This window comes from Leuresthes tenuis, unplaced genomic scaffold (genome assembly GCF_036924035.1).
Source record: "Leuresthes tenuis unplaced genomic scaffold, fLeuTen1.0.hap1 SCAF_9, whole genome shotgun sequence".
NCBI lineage: Eukaryota > Metazoa > Chordata > Actinopteri > Atheriniformes > Atherinopsidae > Leuresthes > Leuresthes tenuis.
This window is the reverse complement of record NW_027325363.1, coordinates 14,196,284-14,209,711: the sequence shown is the minus strand read 5'-3', so window position 1 is coordinate 14,209,711 and position 13,428 is coordinate 14,196,284. Positions and strand designations below refer to the sequence as shown.

Here is a 13,428-nt window from a genome sequence, read left to right as displayed (position 1 = left end):
CAATCTTAAGAGCACTAGATCAAAAGAGGGTCATAAATGCCTGTTTAGAAATCTACAGGGATATGCGTTTGTGTGTGTGTGTGTGTGTGTGTGTGTGTGTGTGTCTGTTATTCAGAAAAACACCAATCGAACAGCCCTGCAACTCTACCTCAGAGGGAGATGAGCTCCATTATTTACAGTTCTCTGTCCCGAATCGTAATCAGAGTCTTGCACTCCCCCAGGCAGCTGCCTGCTGGGGTGCAATCTCCCCATAAGCATAAACACGACCATAAATTCAAACGTTCAGTATTCAAAGATTCAAATTCCCTGAGACGCATATACAAAAAAAATGTGCTGGTAAATAAACAGATGTGTGTTTGCGTGTGCTTTTCTCTCACATGGAAATGTGCAATGTTTCAATCCAAAGTCATCCCAATGAGTATAAACACAATCAGCGACTAATAATTAAACACTGTCATGTTATAAACACTCTCTGTGGGTGAACTTGGTGCAGTCGCTGTGTCATTTCTGACCCAACACCTGCCAGGAAACCCAGATTTCACATAAACAATACGACTCGTAATGAGAACATCATTAGGTTTAAAGTGAATTTGGTCCAAATTTCCCAACTACTCCTTAGTAAAACTAATTAGAGTTTAGCACATAAGGGACCGTATGACACATGTAATTCCCAAACAAAGGGGAGAACTGAACTTGCTTGAAGTAAGTTTTCAGTGTTGTTTGTTTGGCGGTTTGTCATGAAAACTGAAACTGTAGAACAGGGCAATGACCTTGGCAGAGGGATGTCCTTAGTGACTGCCCTTTTAGTTTACTTTGTGTGCAACAAGTATGACACCAACCACACTCACTAGTGACTTTTCTTATGTATACGGCACACACATTAAAGCACTTGCAAAGATAATTTGTCCGAACTAAAAACGGACCCAGAATCACTTAAGCCTCATCTAAATTAGTTTGCATTACTCCACGTGTGTAAGAGGAAGACTCATCTCTGCATGAGATACAGGCTCTCATAATGTTTGCCTGGATATAACTGCCCATACACGTATTGATTAATGCTGTTTATGCATCTAACACACTCTTGAATAATTCAAACAAAATTTTATGGAGAAGTACATCAATCACATTTGTAGACACACCCCCAGACATCTTCTAACCTAAACTAGACCATTACTATGTTCAGATCTAAACATATTTATTCAAAGTCTGTCTTATTTCAAACCTGAAAACATCTCTACAGTACATAGAATACCATGAAATCTCTACAGTTGTGCTTGTACAACATGTGCACAAGTTTTTGCAAAGACTTTCAGAAACAAACTTGGCAACTGTAGGTTGCAATGTATTCCTCACTGTAGAGTAAACCACTTGATATCTCTTATTTGGGAACAAACAAACATAGAAGTGGTTTAGGAGCCAACCAAACGAAACGCAATGCCTCGTGCCTCTATAGGACTAAAAGAAGTCTTAAAAAGCAGAGCACAGTTCATTAGAATAGACAAAGCCTCATACTGTAACAATACAATAAATGGACTATATGGAAAAGCACTCGCATCACTGCTGTGAACACTATGAGAAACATTTCTGCACCTGCGCCTGACTTTGTTGAAATCCGATTCCAACTTTATGAGATCTGCGGCTCACAGAAGTGAATAACTACTGAGAAGTGCTTGAATTTCGGGGTAGGTCATTTGTGTGGCATATTCGGGGGTCATTTGCGTAACACGTGGTGGGGCGGGGGTCATTTGCGTAGGGTGCTGGGAGTTGCAGTTTAGTATGCAGGGAGGAAAGGGAGGGGAGGGCATGCGACATCCACAGAGAGCCAAGACCCTCACTGACCCCTGTCTATAATTCATCCCCTGGAATATGGGGCACATCAAGCCCTGCTTTCTTCCCACCCAAAAAGAGGATAGAGCGCCTTTTCACTTTGTTGCGCGGCACTGTGACCCCGTATTAAAGCAAGTAGCGAGAGGAACCCTGAAAACGTTGGTCATTAAATTTTCAGGGCTGTCCCAGGAGAACGGTTCCAGCAGGTTCTCAATTCATGGACAGGAGAAGACTGTGGAAAAGCCCCATGCTGACAGAAAGAGCGATAGGGAGAAGGAGACAGGGAGCCTGTGTTTGGATTTATTCAAAAAAAAAATTAATCCTTTCATGCAAGAATGCGCATACAGGTATGTAGACAAGCAAACCACACAAATATTCAACTTCCAGTTAAAACGAGGGGGTGCGTTTGGGCAGAATCGAGGATAAATGAAATGCTAATATAAAAGCTGGACCGGGCCCTAGGGGAGGCACTATCCTCTATCTATCCCTGTTTTCTCTGTCTGTCTCTCGCTGCCGGTTAGCTGCAGGTATTCAGCTGCAATTGCAGAGGTTTCATTAACAATGCAGATATCAAAGTGTGCAAGTTCGTGTGTGTGTGTGTGTGTGTTTGTGTGTGTCAAATAGAACTTACCAGATGTTCTAATCTGCCTTTGATGCTCCCGGCGTCCCTGAAACACAGCAACACATTTCCCCCACTTTATTTAAAGTGCCGACACAAAAACTCATTTAATAAAAGCATCTTTGTGGAAATGCACACACACAGACACACACAGAACAAATTCTGTTGTCTGTGTTCTTCAGAATTAATTTCTCAGTAGTTTACCACAATAAAATGGAACATAATCTAACCTCATTAAGGTTCTAAATAATCTTTTTCTCATCAATAGTTAATCTACTTATCTTCTTGATCAGATGATTCATTGTAACGTTATAGCATGTCAAAAAACAGAATAGCCAAATGCTTTTAAAAGCTTCCAAAGGCAGGCGCTTATGTCTTGAAATGTCTTTAGGCAGCAAGCAACAAACCAATAATTTAAAGCCCCAACATATTGAGTTTTGATGTTGAATGAGCACACAGCAAAAAATAAATAAATAAATCTTCAAATTCAAAAAGTTATAGCTACTGCTTTTGCTTCGGGAGGAAAAAACAAGTTTTTTTATTTAGGGGGAAAAAAACAACAGAGTGTTTTCCGTTGATTGATTAAACAACTAATAATTTCAGCTTCAACTGATACAGTCAGCAATTGTCATAGTGAGAAAAATCATATGAACTATAACCATAGAAAAATAAATTGATAAGTTGATATCAAAGAGGTTTTGGTTAATCAAAGGAAATAAACACAGTGAGGATTCATATTAATTGTTAACATTTCAGACTGAAATGCTGTGTGCATTTTCATGCTTTTGCATCTAATCCAGGCAGAGGTTAACTCATACTGTCGCCACACTGCTGGCAGTCATAATGATAATTTCCAACAACAAAGAAAGAACTGGGAGCTTATTATCTGTGAATTAATAAAAAATGTGTGTATGATTATCAGGGTAGCTACAGCAGAAAGGCAAGCTGAGGAAGTAGAGGAGGACGGGGGAGCAGTCTGTTTTAAAAAGAGCAAATTGGCAGTAAATAATAGATGCAATTTTGGCACATTTCAAATTTGCAGCGGTGGAAATCAAAAGATCAAGAGAACACAAACAGCCCCCGTCTCCGATCCCAGCAGCCCTCGTCCAACTCTGGCCTCCATTACTGACAACTCCACCCAGGCCGTGTTTTACGCTGTGTTGTGTATGTGTGGGTGCTGAGAGGGAGGAAGGCTTATCGACAGGCTTCAGTTGCTAATGCAGCCAGCAGCATCACAGTGTAAATCTACACCATCTCTAAAATTACATACTGTCTAATCCATCCCACTCTCCAACTCACTCTCCCTCCATTCCTCTGTGCATCCATCTATTTATCCCATCATCCATCAGATGCTGTCCCATGCCCAGAATGACCACAAACTTATGCCATTCCCACATCATCAACCTATCTAAACAATAGCAAAGTCGGACAAAAACGTTAAACAGAAAGAGCTGAAAAAAAAAGACAAAGTCATAAAGAAGTGACGTTTGCTTGTTTATTCTGTGCTCTGTCAGTGAGCCACATGCAGACAAGTCAACCACTTAAGGCAAACTTCATCTAGCTGTAATTACATTACATTCTGACAAACACCCCGCCACATTCATTATACATGACGGGCGCCCGGCAACCAGACAGCAAGACATTTGTTACCGTGGTGACAGTGTGTGTAATCCGCTAATGAAGCGCAATTAGTGAGAAACAATCTAACACAGAGGAGACGCAGCGCTCAATCCCTCCTCCTCCTCTACTCATTTCTTTTCTCATCTCATCGCTCACGCTCCTTTTTATAACAACATCTTTTTTTCCCCTCTGTCTTTTATATTTCCAATACAACCTTTATTAAGCTCTTCACATGCATTTAATCTCCCACTCTTTCATCTGTTGTCCTGACTTCATCAAGGGCAAGCTGTCCAGGGCTGTCCGCACCAGGGCCGAGGGGATCGCTCTATCCATTAGACAAGCAACGATTACACACACATACACACACTCACACACCAGTTTATATCCTCATCTCTCTTTTCAAAACATCATATAATCTGCTGAGGTCTTCGGGGATTACTTTTCTTTTCCTCCCATCTCTCTCTTCCTTCCCTCCCTCCATACACTGTGCCTTCAACGCAGAGCGAGCATCGATTTCTGAATTACGCCACCATATTAAATAATTAATATACTTGCCATGATTGATGTTTTGCATTAGGCCAATATTAGGTTATCAATCAAAATCCACTTGGTTTAATGTAATAATATTGAAAATGTGTCAGTGCCTGTTCATCCAATTTGTAGTGGAGGCAGGCCAGATAGTAATGGTGGTGTAGCACAAGGCCTCAGAGACACTATGGCCTGCTTACTACAACCACAGGAGCACATTATAGCCCTGGTACACAGCAGGAGAGAGAAAAGGAGATGAAGTGCAGACATGGGTAGACAAGAATGAAGCTGACAAACTGTGATGTGTGACACAGAGGGTCATGTTAAGAAGGCATGGCAGTCAAGTGATATATTTTAGCTGGAATTCCATCATGAAACTGAACTAAAGGCACACTAAACACCTTTTATATTCATACAGAATGAATATATTGTATCACTAGCAGTGTATAGTCACTTTATAACTGTGCCAACTGTGAGGTAACGGAGAACTGATACAGCTAAGGATGGAAGGGATTGCGATTCGTTTTTTGGCTTTTTCTCAAGTGTCTTTGAGTAAATACTAAATTCTAAACGTTTATTTTCATAAGTAAGCTGCCTTCGGTGCATATCAGTCACGCTGTTGTAATGTTAAACAACTAAGATCATTGATAATTTTCTTGAAAACAAGCAAGAAAGTTAAATTACTATCGACATTGGCCGCGTTTAGCGCTTCTTAGCGAATCTGGAAAACAGCTAGAGCAAAAGCTGCATTCTTGACAACTTAGCAAGTTAGTGTTGGGAAGCAGGAGGAGCGGAAGATTACCAAAAATCACACAACCTCTGTCCTGAAAGTTGACAAAGACCAAACAGAAGCGACTCAGCGACAAATCACTGTGTGCTTAAACACAGAAAGCTGCTGTGAGAAGCAGCTCAGACAAAAATGCCAGACAGTCAGTGTCATATATTCTCAAACTTTCCCAGAATTCATGAGTAAAAATGGTTAGTTTGATACCATGGGGTAATGAAAAAGTTGTAGCACGGCGCACTGGGAGAGCCTGTCCTCAAAATTGTGCATTTTCACGATTTACACACCGTTTCTCAGCTTTGACAAACAAATGTTTAAGAGCTGAACAAAGTTCTAGTTTGGTGAACTATGATCCTGCACCTAAAATCCATCAAGTGGCTTAATCTTGATCATACAAGGTGAACCAGTGGGAAATGGATGGTCGCCAAGCCAAGATGTGCTCTGTCATCACCAGTATATCGAATAGTCCTTAAGAGTTCAAAAAAAGAACCTGAATGATACAGTTAAAGGCATCCACTGTGTACTAGTTGGGAAGTGGGGGGAAAAAGAGGAATTTGAAAAAAGGAGTTTTAAGATTTTGACCAAATTAAAGACAATGTTTACAAAAATGCTGATCAGGCATGACAGGACATCACTGAGAAGATCTGGAAGGCGGAGATGATGCAGACACTGTCTCGTGTCTTCTCTTTTTTCTGGGAAATAGCTGGAAGCCAAGAAGACAGAGGGCCTGACAGAGAATGGCAAGTGAGCAAGAGAGGCCAGAGACAGAGAGTAATGTACTGTTGTTCCAGGAAACGGTAATTAGTTATCTGTGGTCAATTAAGTAAAACTGGACAAACAAGTGTGAGTGTTAAAGTGAGCCCTGGCAAGGTCAATACAGACCAATTTAACATGGTCGCTGGATCCATCACACTGTCTACACTCCTCTGCTCATCTTTTCCAAGCTCCTTCTCACATCTTCACCTCTCCTTCTGTAATCTCCTCCAATGCTTTTTTTTTTTTCCTGGTCGTCTCTGGGCCTCACGTTGCATGTTCAGTTTCAGCGTCTAAACCCTTTCATGGTCTCTTGCTCGTTAATGACAATCTTTACACTGTTGCCTCATCCTCCCTCATCTCGATCCCCGTGTCTTTTCCTTGCCTGTCATTTTCATCACCTCTCCCAATTCCCAATCACCAACCTGCCTCTCCTTCTCCTCTCTCTCTCTCTCTCCCTCACCCCACCCCTCACCCTCGCAAGCCCCTGCACTCCTGCTAGCAGACAATTAATTACAGAGCCAGCGCCAGATGAGTTGTCATTTGTGGTCAAGTTTCTAATAATTGCATTAGGTCTTCAGGTTCTTCTAAGATGCCCTCCCCTCTTTTCCCCCCACCCTCTCTCTTTTTCTTTCTCTTCCTCTCTTTAGTTGAACCACCTCGCCCCCCCCCCCCCCCCTCCCCCCCTCCCCCCCCTCCCTCCACCCCCTGACACAGCGGAGATGAATATCTTTAGTCAGTCAATGGAGGCGACAGAGGGACTTAAAATGCAGAGGTAGTCATTTGATTTCCAGCTAACAGAGCTGCCCATTAGCCCGGTACTCATCAGCCATGCATTACCTCTCAGACCTGCTGTCGTGAAAGTGAAAGCTTTAACCCTTTCACTGCCCACTGCTGACCAGTTTTACCATGCAACACCAGGCATACTGTGACAGGCTTCTTTTACACTCACTGCCGTAGTGCCTTTAAACGTCTCATATCGATGACCATGATAACTTTTTCCCTTTCAGTAATAGCAGCGATAGGGGCCAAAAAGGCAGAATTATTCATAAACCAAACAACCTTTGCTGCATTACCCTTTAAGCATCATCGATGTTTAAATACAGTTAAATACAACCCAGTATAAACATTTACAAAACGAGCGATAAGAGTCGCTTGAAATTATATTCCCAACAATTCAACAATTTGACCTACATTTTTCATGGTGCCTGAAGTACCACAACAATAAGTCACCAATCTTTAAGGGTCACCATTTTGTCGTCTCTCATACTCACTGGTAGTTATATGTAGATGCTTGAAAAACAGGAACAGAGGAGTTGATAAAAGTTTGTCATTATTCAGAATGTAAAATTTTGGGATCAATATTCTTTTCCATCATAACTTTCAATAAATGGCTTGGAAAAAAATACCTAGTCTGAAGAGGCTTTACATTATCTGAAAAAGCAGTGTCTATAGCAACACGAAAACAACTCAACAGAGACTTCTTTTTTGACTTCACGTTGCTGTTCGAGTATCTTTTTCTTAGCTTGAGGATTTATCATCTCAGACGCCTCTATTCTCAGCAGAAGTAATGGTTTATATTTGCAGGCTTTCAGCACCTATGGCTGTATTATAAGCACAGATAAATGTCATTATCATCTCTTCACTGCCAGTTTGTTGTTGCCTGACCATGAAATGCTGTGGGGAAGGACAGCCCTTTGTTGGTAAGACAGTCGTCACAGTGGGATGTTGTGTTTTTCAAGCCTTTCTTTTCTGAAAACTGAAACGCGGTAAACACTGAAACAACGAGACTACTTTTACTGGACAGGCTTTGGGCACATTCACTGCAATAGATGCAGTGCATCACCTTGGATCATTTTTTTGCACCACAAAAAGTGAGCTAATAAGTATTTCTGAAGTGCAACTGTAGTCTGATCCTACCTGGTGCCTGGCCAGAGTTACTGCAGTCTTACTGAGGACGGATGATTTAACAGGCACCTTCCACGATGCTGTGAGGCCCAGACTGGAGCTTTCAGACCCGGGATCAGAAATATGTGCTATGGGAATTTTTTTTAAATGAAAGAAATGTGTGTGTGTCTTCATTCTGTTCATTTTGCCAGCTCCTAGCAGGTATTGTTCTCAGAAAGTAGTCTACAAGCTGCAGCGCACACAGCAGTCTGCAAGATAATCTGTTGCAGAGCCAGTCAGAATTGAAGACAATAAACTTATGTGCCCTAGACGTTCTTCTACGACTGTGAATTTGGGGGGAAAAGCGCAAACAAAAACGCACATGCAACAAAAAGAGGGGGGGTTTAAAAAAAAAAAAAAAAGAGACCTGCTAAGTGTGACAAAGGAAAAAAAGCACTCCAAAGTCCTGAGTGCAACCGATAGAACTTTGACAAGAGAGGCCTTTGGCCAAGACATCAGTACTCCCCAGCTTTTTTCTTAAAGTGCACCTTTTTGTTTTCCTTGCTATGCCTTTGCTGAAAAAATAACATTCAGCAGCATCAGTGTTCTGGAACTGAGATCAGTCAGAGACAGTGAGGAGAGGAGCCGAGAGAGACAGGACACTGCAACACTATAAAAGAGACATCATTTAAACGTGTGTGTGTGTGTGTGTGTGTCCATGTGCATCCTATTTGCCACAGTTGCATGCCTTGTCAGGCGTGTCATCAAGCATTCATAAGTTGTTTGACTGCTGATAGAATGGCAGGCATATTTATTAAAGAGTCAGTGTGATGGACACACACACACTCTCTCAAATAGAACACACAATACTCTGATACACAGTCCACATCAGTGACATCTGCCTGTTTAACTATTAGAAGGCAAAAGCTTGATATTGCGCAATTGAAGAACAGGGACACACACACACACACACACACAGAGAGACACACACAAACACAGGCAGCGCCGCTTTCCCCCAGGCCTGATTGCCATCTCCATGGCCCCTTTTTAACAGGGATACCAATTGAAATTGAAATTGTGTTCTTGTATGAGCTATCAGAGCTACCTCTCAGGGTTTTATACAGCTAAGAGGAGGTTGGAAGGACACACACAAATGCGCACACTCGGAGAGTGACAGGAAAGGATAATGCAGGGTAAGTCAGGGGCTGTCACTCTTCCATGCAGAACACATAAGAGGGAACAAAACGCAGACTTATCGTTCCATGCGTTCTATGTAATTCCACATGCATACACACACACACGCACACGCACACACACACACACAGAAACACATACACATTTGGGAGCGTACAAGCTGCCCCTCTCCCCAGTGGAGGGGGCTTTATTTTAGCATAATCCCAAAATGGTAGAGAGAGGCAGTCCATTAAAAAGGAGGCTAACAAATTCAGCACTTTATGTTTCTCTGAAGGAGGTTGAGGGGCAGTCAATAAAAAAGTCAGAAGGGGAAAACTAGCAGAGCAGAGGAAGCCGATTTATGGCCGGCCCTTCTGGTGAAGCAGACTCACACACACACACACACACACACACACACACACACCTGTTCATACAACACCCATATCTGCCACCTGAATAAGGGTGACACCCAAATCAAATAACAGAAAGGATCTTTGTAATGTCACTGTTATTACCAGTCCAATGTTCCAGAACAAAGTGTGTTGTTGGCTCTTTCGTTACCAGCTCCTAAACAGCATGTGTGCTTATGGGCCACTAAAAGCAGCTATTTGTATCATCAACTGATGAGTTAGATAAAAAGTGAAGCACACAAATGCCAAACTAAGTTTGAGGTATTTAGGAAAAGGTGTCATCACTGTCAAACAGGGAACATTTACATTCTTTACACATTTAAGTTCCCTATTTAAAGTGTTACAGTATTATGTACAGCATCTTGAACCTAAAATATAAAAACGTAGTTCGGATCCACTTTGAAATTGTTGATTAAATTGTGTTTTATTTAAAAGAACAAATACAGAAGGTACAAAAGGCATCTGGTACTTCTAAACGGGCTCAACTTTTTTAAACTAACATTTCTTTCATGTAGTATTTTAACCACTAATGAGATTTTATGAATGAAAGGAACTGCTTACTTTAGACACAAATAGAAAGGCATGTATCTGTGATTCAGCTGAAAATGAAATAAATCAAGCATCAGTAGGTCGTGGTTGAGGAACTGACTACAACTCATTTTGAGCTGGCAAAACTGAACAGACACACACACCTATTCACACACACACACGTAGAACAAACCAAAAATTAATCACGTCGCTTCCCTGCTTACACACACAAGCTCAGCGCTGACGGTAACCGAACGCTTGGCCCAAGTTTTAAAGAAAATTGACTTAATTTTAGTGTGTAACATGGAGGGAGAACAGGACAAAGACAGAAAGGGAAAAAGCAAAGGGGAGACACGGAAAGCAATCAATTTCCCTGTGGTTTCCTTCAATAGCCGTCGGTCCTTTTCATACCTCCCAATTATAACCTCTCCTAATCAGAGAAATACCTTTCCATTATTGAAACTGAGACAATGATACTCCCCAACATTTCTGCCTGCTCCAAACTATGTAGATTGCAGTGCTGGTACACAAAGAATGAAGCGCCGTGCTATACGGCAGGAAGGACGCTTGTATCAAAATCACATGTGGAAATCTTTTGGCTCTCTTTGCGGCCCCAGAAAAACTGATGGGGAACAATGGCAGCCCGGCACAGCATCTGTCATGGCACAATATAAAAAGATGATCTTGGCACCGATTGGACACACAAAAAAAAGAAAAAGAATGCAAGAGAGGGAGGAAGACGGAGGGGGGGGGGGGGGGGTGATGGGGTAATTCATTTGCAAATCAGGCCCCGGTGCTCAGGTCTATTTCAAGCTGCCAGTGGGTGCCAGGAGTTAACAAGGTAATCAGTTTCAATCCTGCCCTTCAATTGTACATCACACCCTCATCCAGAGAATACCCAGGCCCTTTTTATTGAGGTAGAGCGGGGGAAAAGCAATCTGACTGCTGGCTGGCACCTCACCAAACACACACACCCAAAGACAAGTTTTTAATAGCCATGTATAAACATGTTCTTACAAGCAAATTTATGTAGCTAAGTAGAGCCCGAACCAGTAATTCATTTATCAGCGCGTTAATATTCAAAACATTTTGATTGTTGAGGCCATTTATTTGGGTAAAAAGTACATTTTTGCAAGTTCCAACCTATGCGAGATGACAAAGATATTTCAGAACATAAAAATAAAAAATAAAAAGGTTGATCAAAAATGTCAACAAAGACATATGTTTGTCCTTAGTTTTATTTTAAATGGCTGTGCTCATATTACACATGAAAAAGCTGATGGTAGGCTCTTTATTTTACCAAACTAAGCCTTGAAACTGACAGCGGGACTTCTACGGCCCGTCGTGTGTTCTGAAAAACCTGTTTGACTTAAGCAAGCTGACAGAATATTGTCTAAATCCCCCCCCCCCCGCCACTTCAGTCTCGCCATCAGTCTCTTCAACAGAAGAGAAACTAGCAAGAGGAACAATACTGCTCTGAACCTAAAAGGAGGTACATGCAAACTGGTTGAAAGAAAACAGACCTTAACCTGTTCTAATCCTCTCTTCCTCCCAGTATCCCTCTCTTTAGCCTGTGTCAGCTGTAACCGGCTGGCCTGAGAGGCAGTTAGTCCCCGTTACCACCTCATCTGCATAATCAATATGACAACCTTATATTTCTGATGCAAACAGGATTTCACTGCTGAGCTGCATTTGTTGGTGTGTGTGTGTGTGTGTGTGTGTGTGTGTGTGTGCGCTGAGTGCCCAGTCTGCTCCTGGCCAGCCTCAGTCATGGCCCTCTTTAGCCTTAATTAGATTAGGTGCGATTATCCCGGCTCTACCTTACAAGTGTACAGGCGGGATAAAGTGGCCACAAAGGCCAGCCTGTCACAGGCACCAGGCTCCGGTCTGCAGGTTATCAGAGTCCAGGGAGACACACCGCTTACATTGTTATTCATATCATCTACACACCGGTTTCTCCCGTGCCTTTTTCACTTCTCCTTTTTCCCCCTCCCCATTCTCTCCGTCTGTGGTGTCAAACTGGCGTAAATCGCTGGCCAGGGCAAGCCTGTCGATTTTTTTTCTCTCTCTTTCTGTCTGTCCGTCAGAAAACAAAACAACATGGCCCCAAGCACTTTGCAGTTGGGCCTAGAGGGAGAGGTGTCAGGCTTGCACGTGTGTGTGTGCGTGTGTGTGTGTGTCTCTATGTGCCTACGTTCCGTCTGTAGACTTCTAAGGAAAGCGGGACAAAAGTTAAGCAAACCTAGTTCTCACACTAATGCAAACCGACAAACGAACACCGCAAGACTAATACACGCACAAAGATGCCAAGGAGTGTTTAACTAAAGCTCACATGCAAATAAAACATTCCCCTCCATTCAACTCAACACGAGGGCTTTGTGTTGAGGCACAGTTTCTCGAAAGTGTGGTTGGATTTCTAGCCTTGTTTACAAAACTCGAATAGTTGAAGATTATATAAATACGAAAGGCTTTCTTCTCTCTTTTTTTTAAAGGAGGACTATATTTAAAACTTTGGAACTTTGGCTTCTTGTGCAAAACGCACACAAAGAAAAACATTTGAAATCTATCAATAACAAGGCATAAGTACTCGATTGGCCACGTTTACCCACTGCATTAATATACTTTACATTCTAAACATTAGAAACTCAAACATCCTGCATGATCACATCTAAACTCTCTCAAACACACATTCAATATACGGTAATTATGGCTCATGTATACCCACCAAAATGTGCATGCCATAATATTGGCTCCGGCCGCATTATTCAATCTGATTAATATCCGTTTGAAACTTTAACAAGATGATTTGCTACTCAGTTTTACTTTCTCAAATACTCCACCATTTTCCCCTAAAAACTTTTTCCAGGCAGAGCTGGGCACTGACAGATTTCAGGAGGTCCACAACCAGCGAGTGTGGACGTGGGGGGAAAAGAAGTTAATTTATCGCTCCGTTGATTAGACAGCGGTGCCCACGATATTTATACAAACTGTACATAGTTTCCGTGGCGTCAGAACTGGGCATAGAGAGAGGCAGAAATTGAAAGGCAGAACTAAATAATAAAGGATGGAAAGAAAAGAGAAAAAAAAGCACAGAAGGGCTGAATCACAGTAAGATACTGAAGGAGCAGAAAGATAGAACGAGAAAAATAAGTGATCTGCTGAGAGCTAATTATGCGTTTGAGCTGCAATTGGCAGTGCTCAATATTATCAGTCATCTTTGAATAAAAACGTACATCTAAGTGGAGCATAATTAGAATCTTTAAAGAGGCATAAAACCTGACTTTTCCATTCAACATATA

General features: G+C 41.9%; 1 protein-coding gene across 2 annotated transcripts in view; it reads right to left on the bottom strand.

Moving 5' to 3' along the window:
• Window positions 1-13,428, bottom strand: part of rsrc1 (arginine/serine-rich coiled-coil 1) — a 106,095-nt gene that overhangs the window by 63,673 nt on the left and 28,994 nt on the right. For both annotated transcript variants that reach the window (XM_072392462.1, XM_072392461.1), the window contains exon 5: window positions 2,459-2,495. In XM_072392462.1, the coding sequence (XP_072248563.1) occupies window positions 2,459-2,495 (37 nt within the window). The remainder of the gene's footprint in view (window positions 1-2,458; window positions 2,496-13,428) is intronic.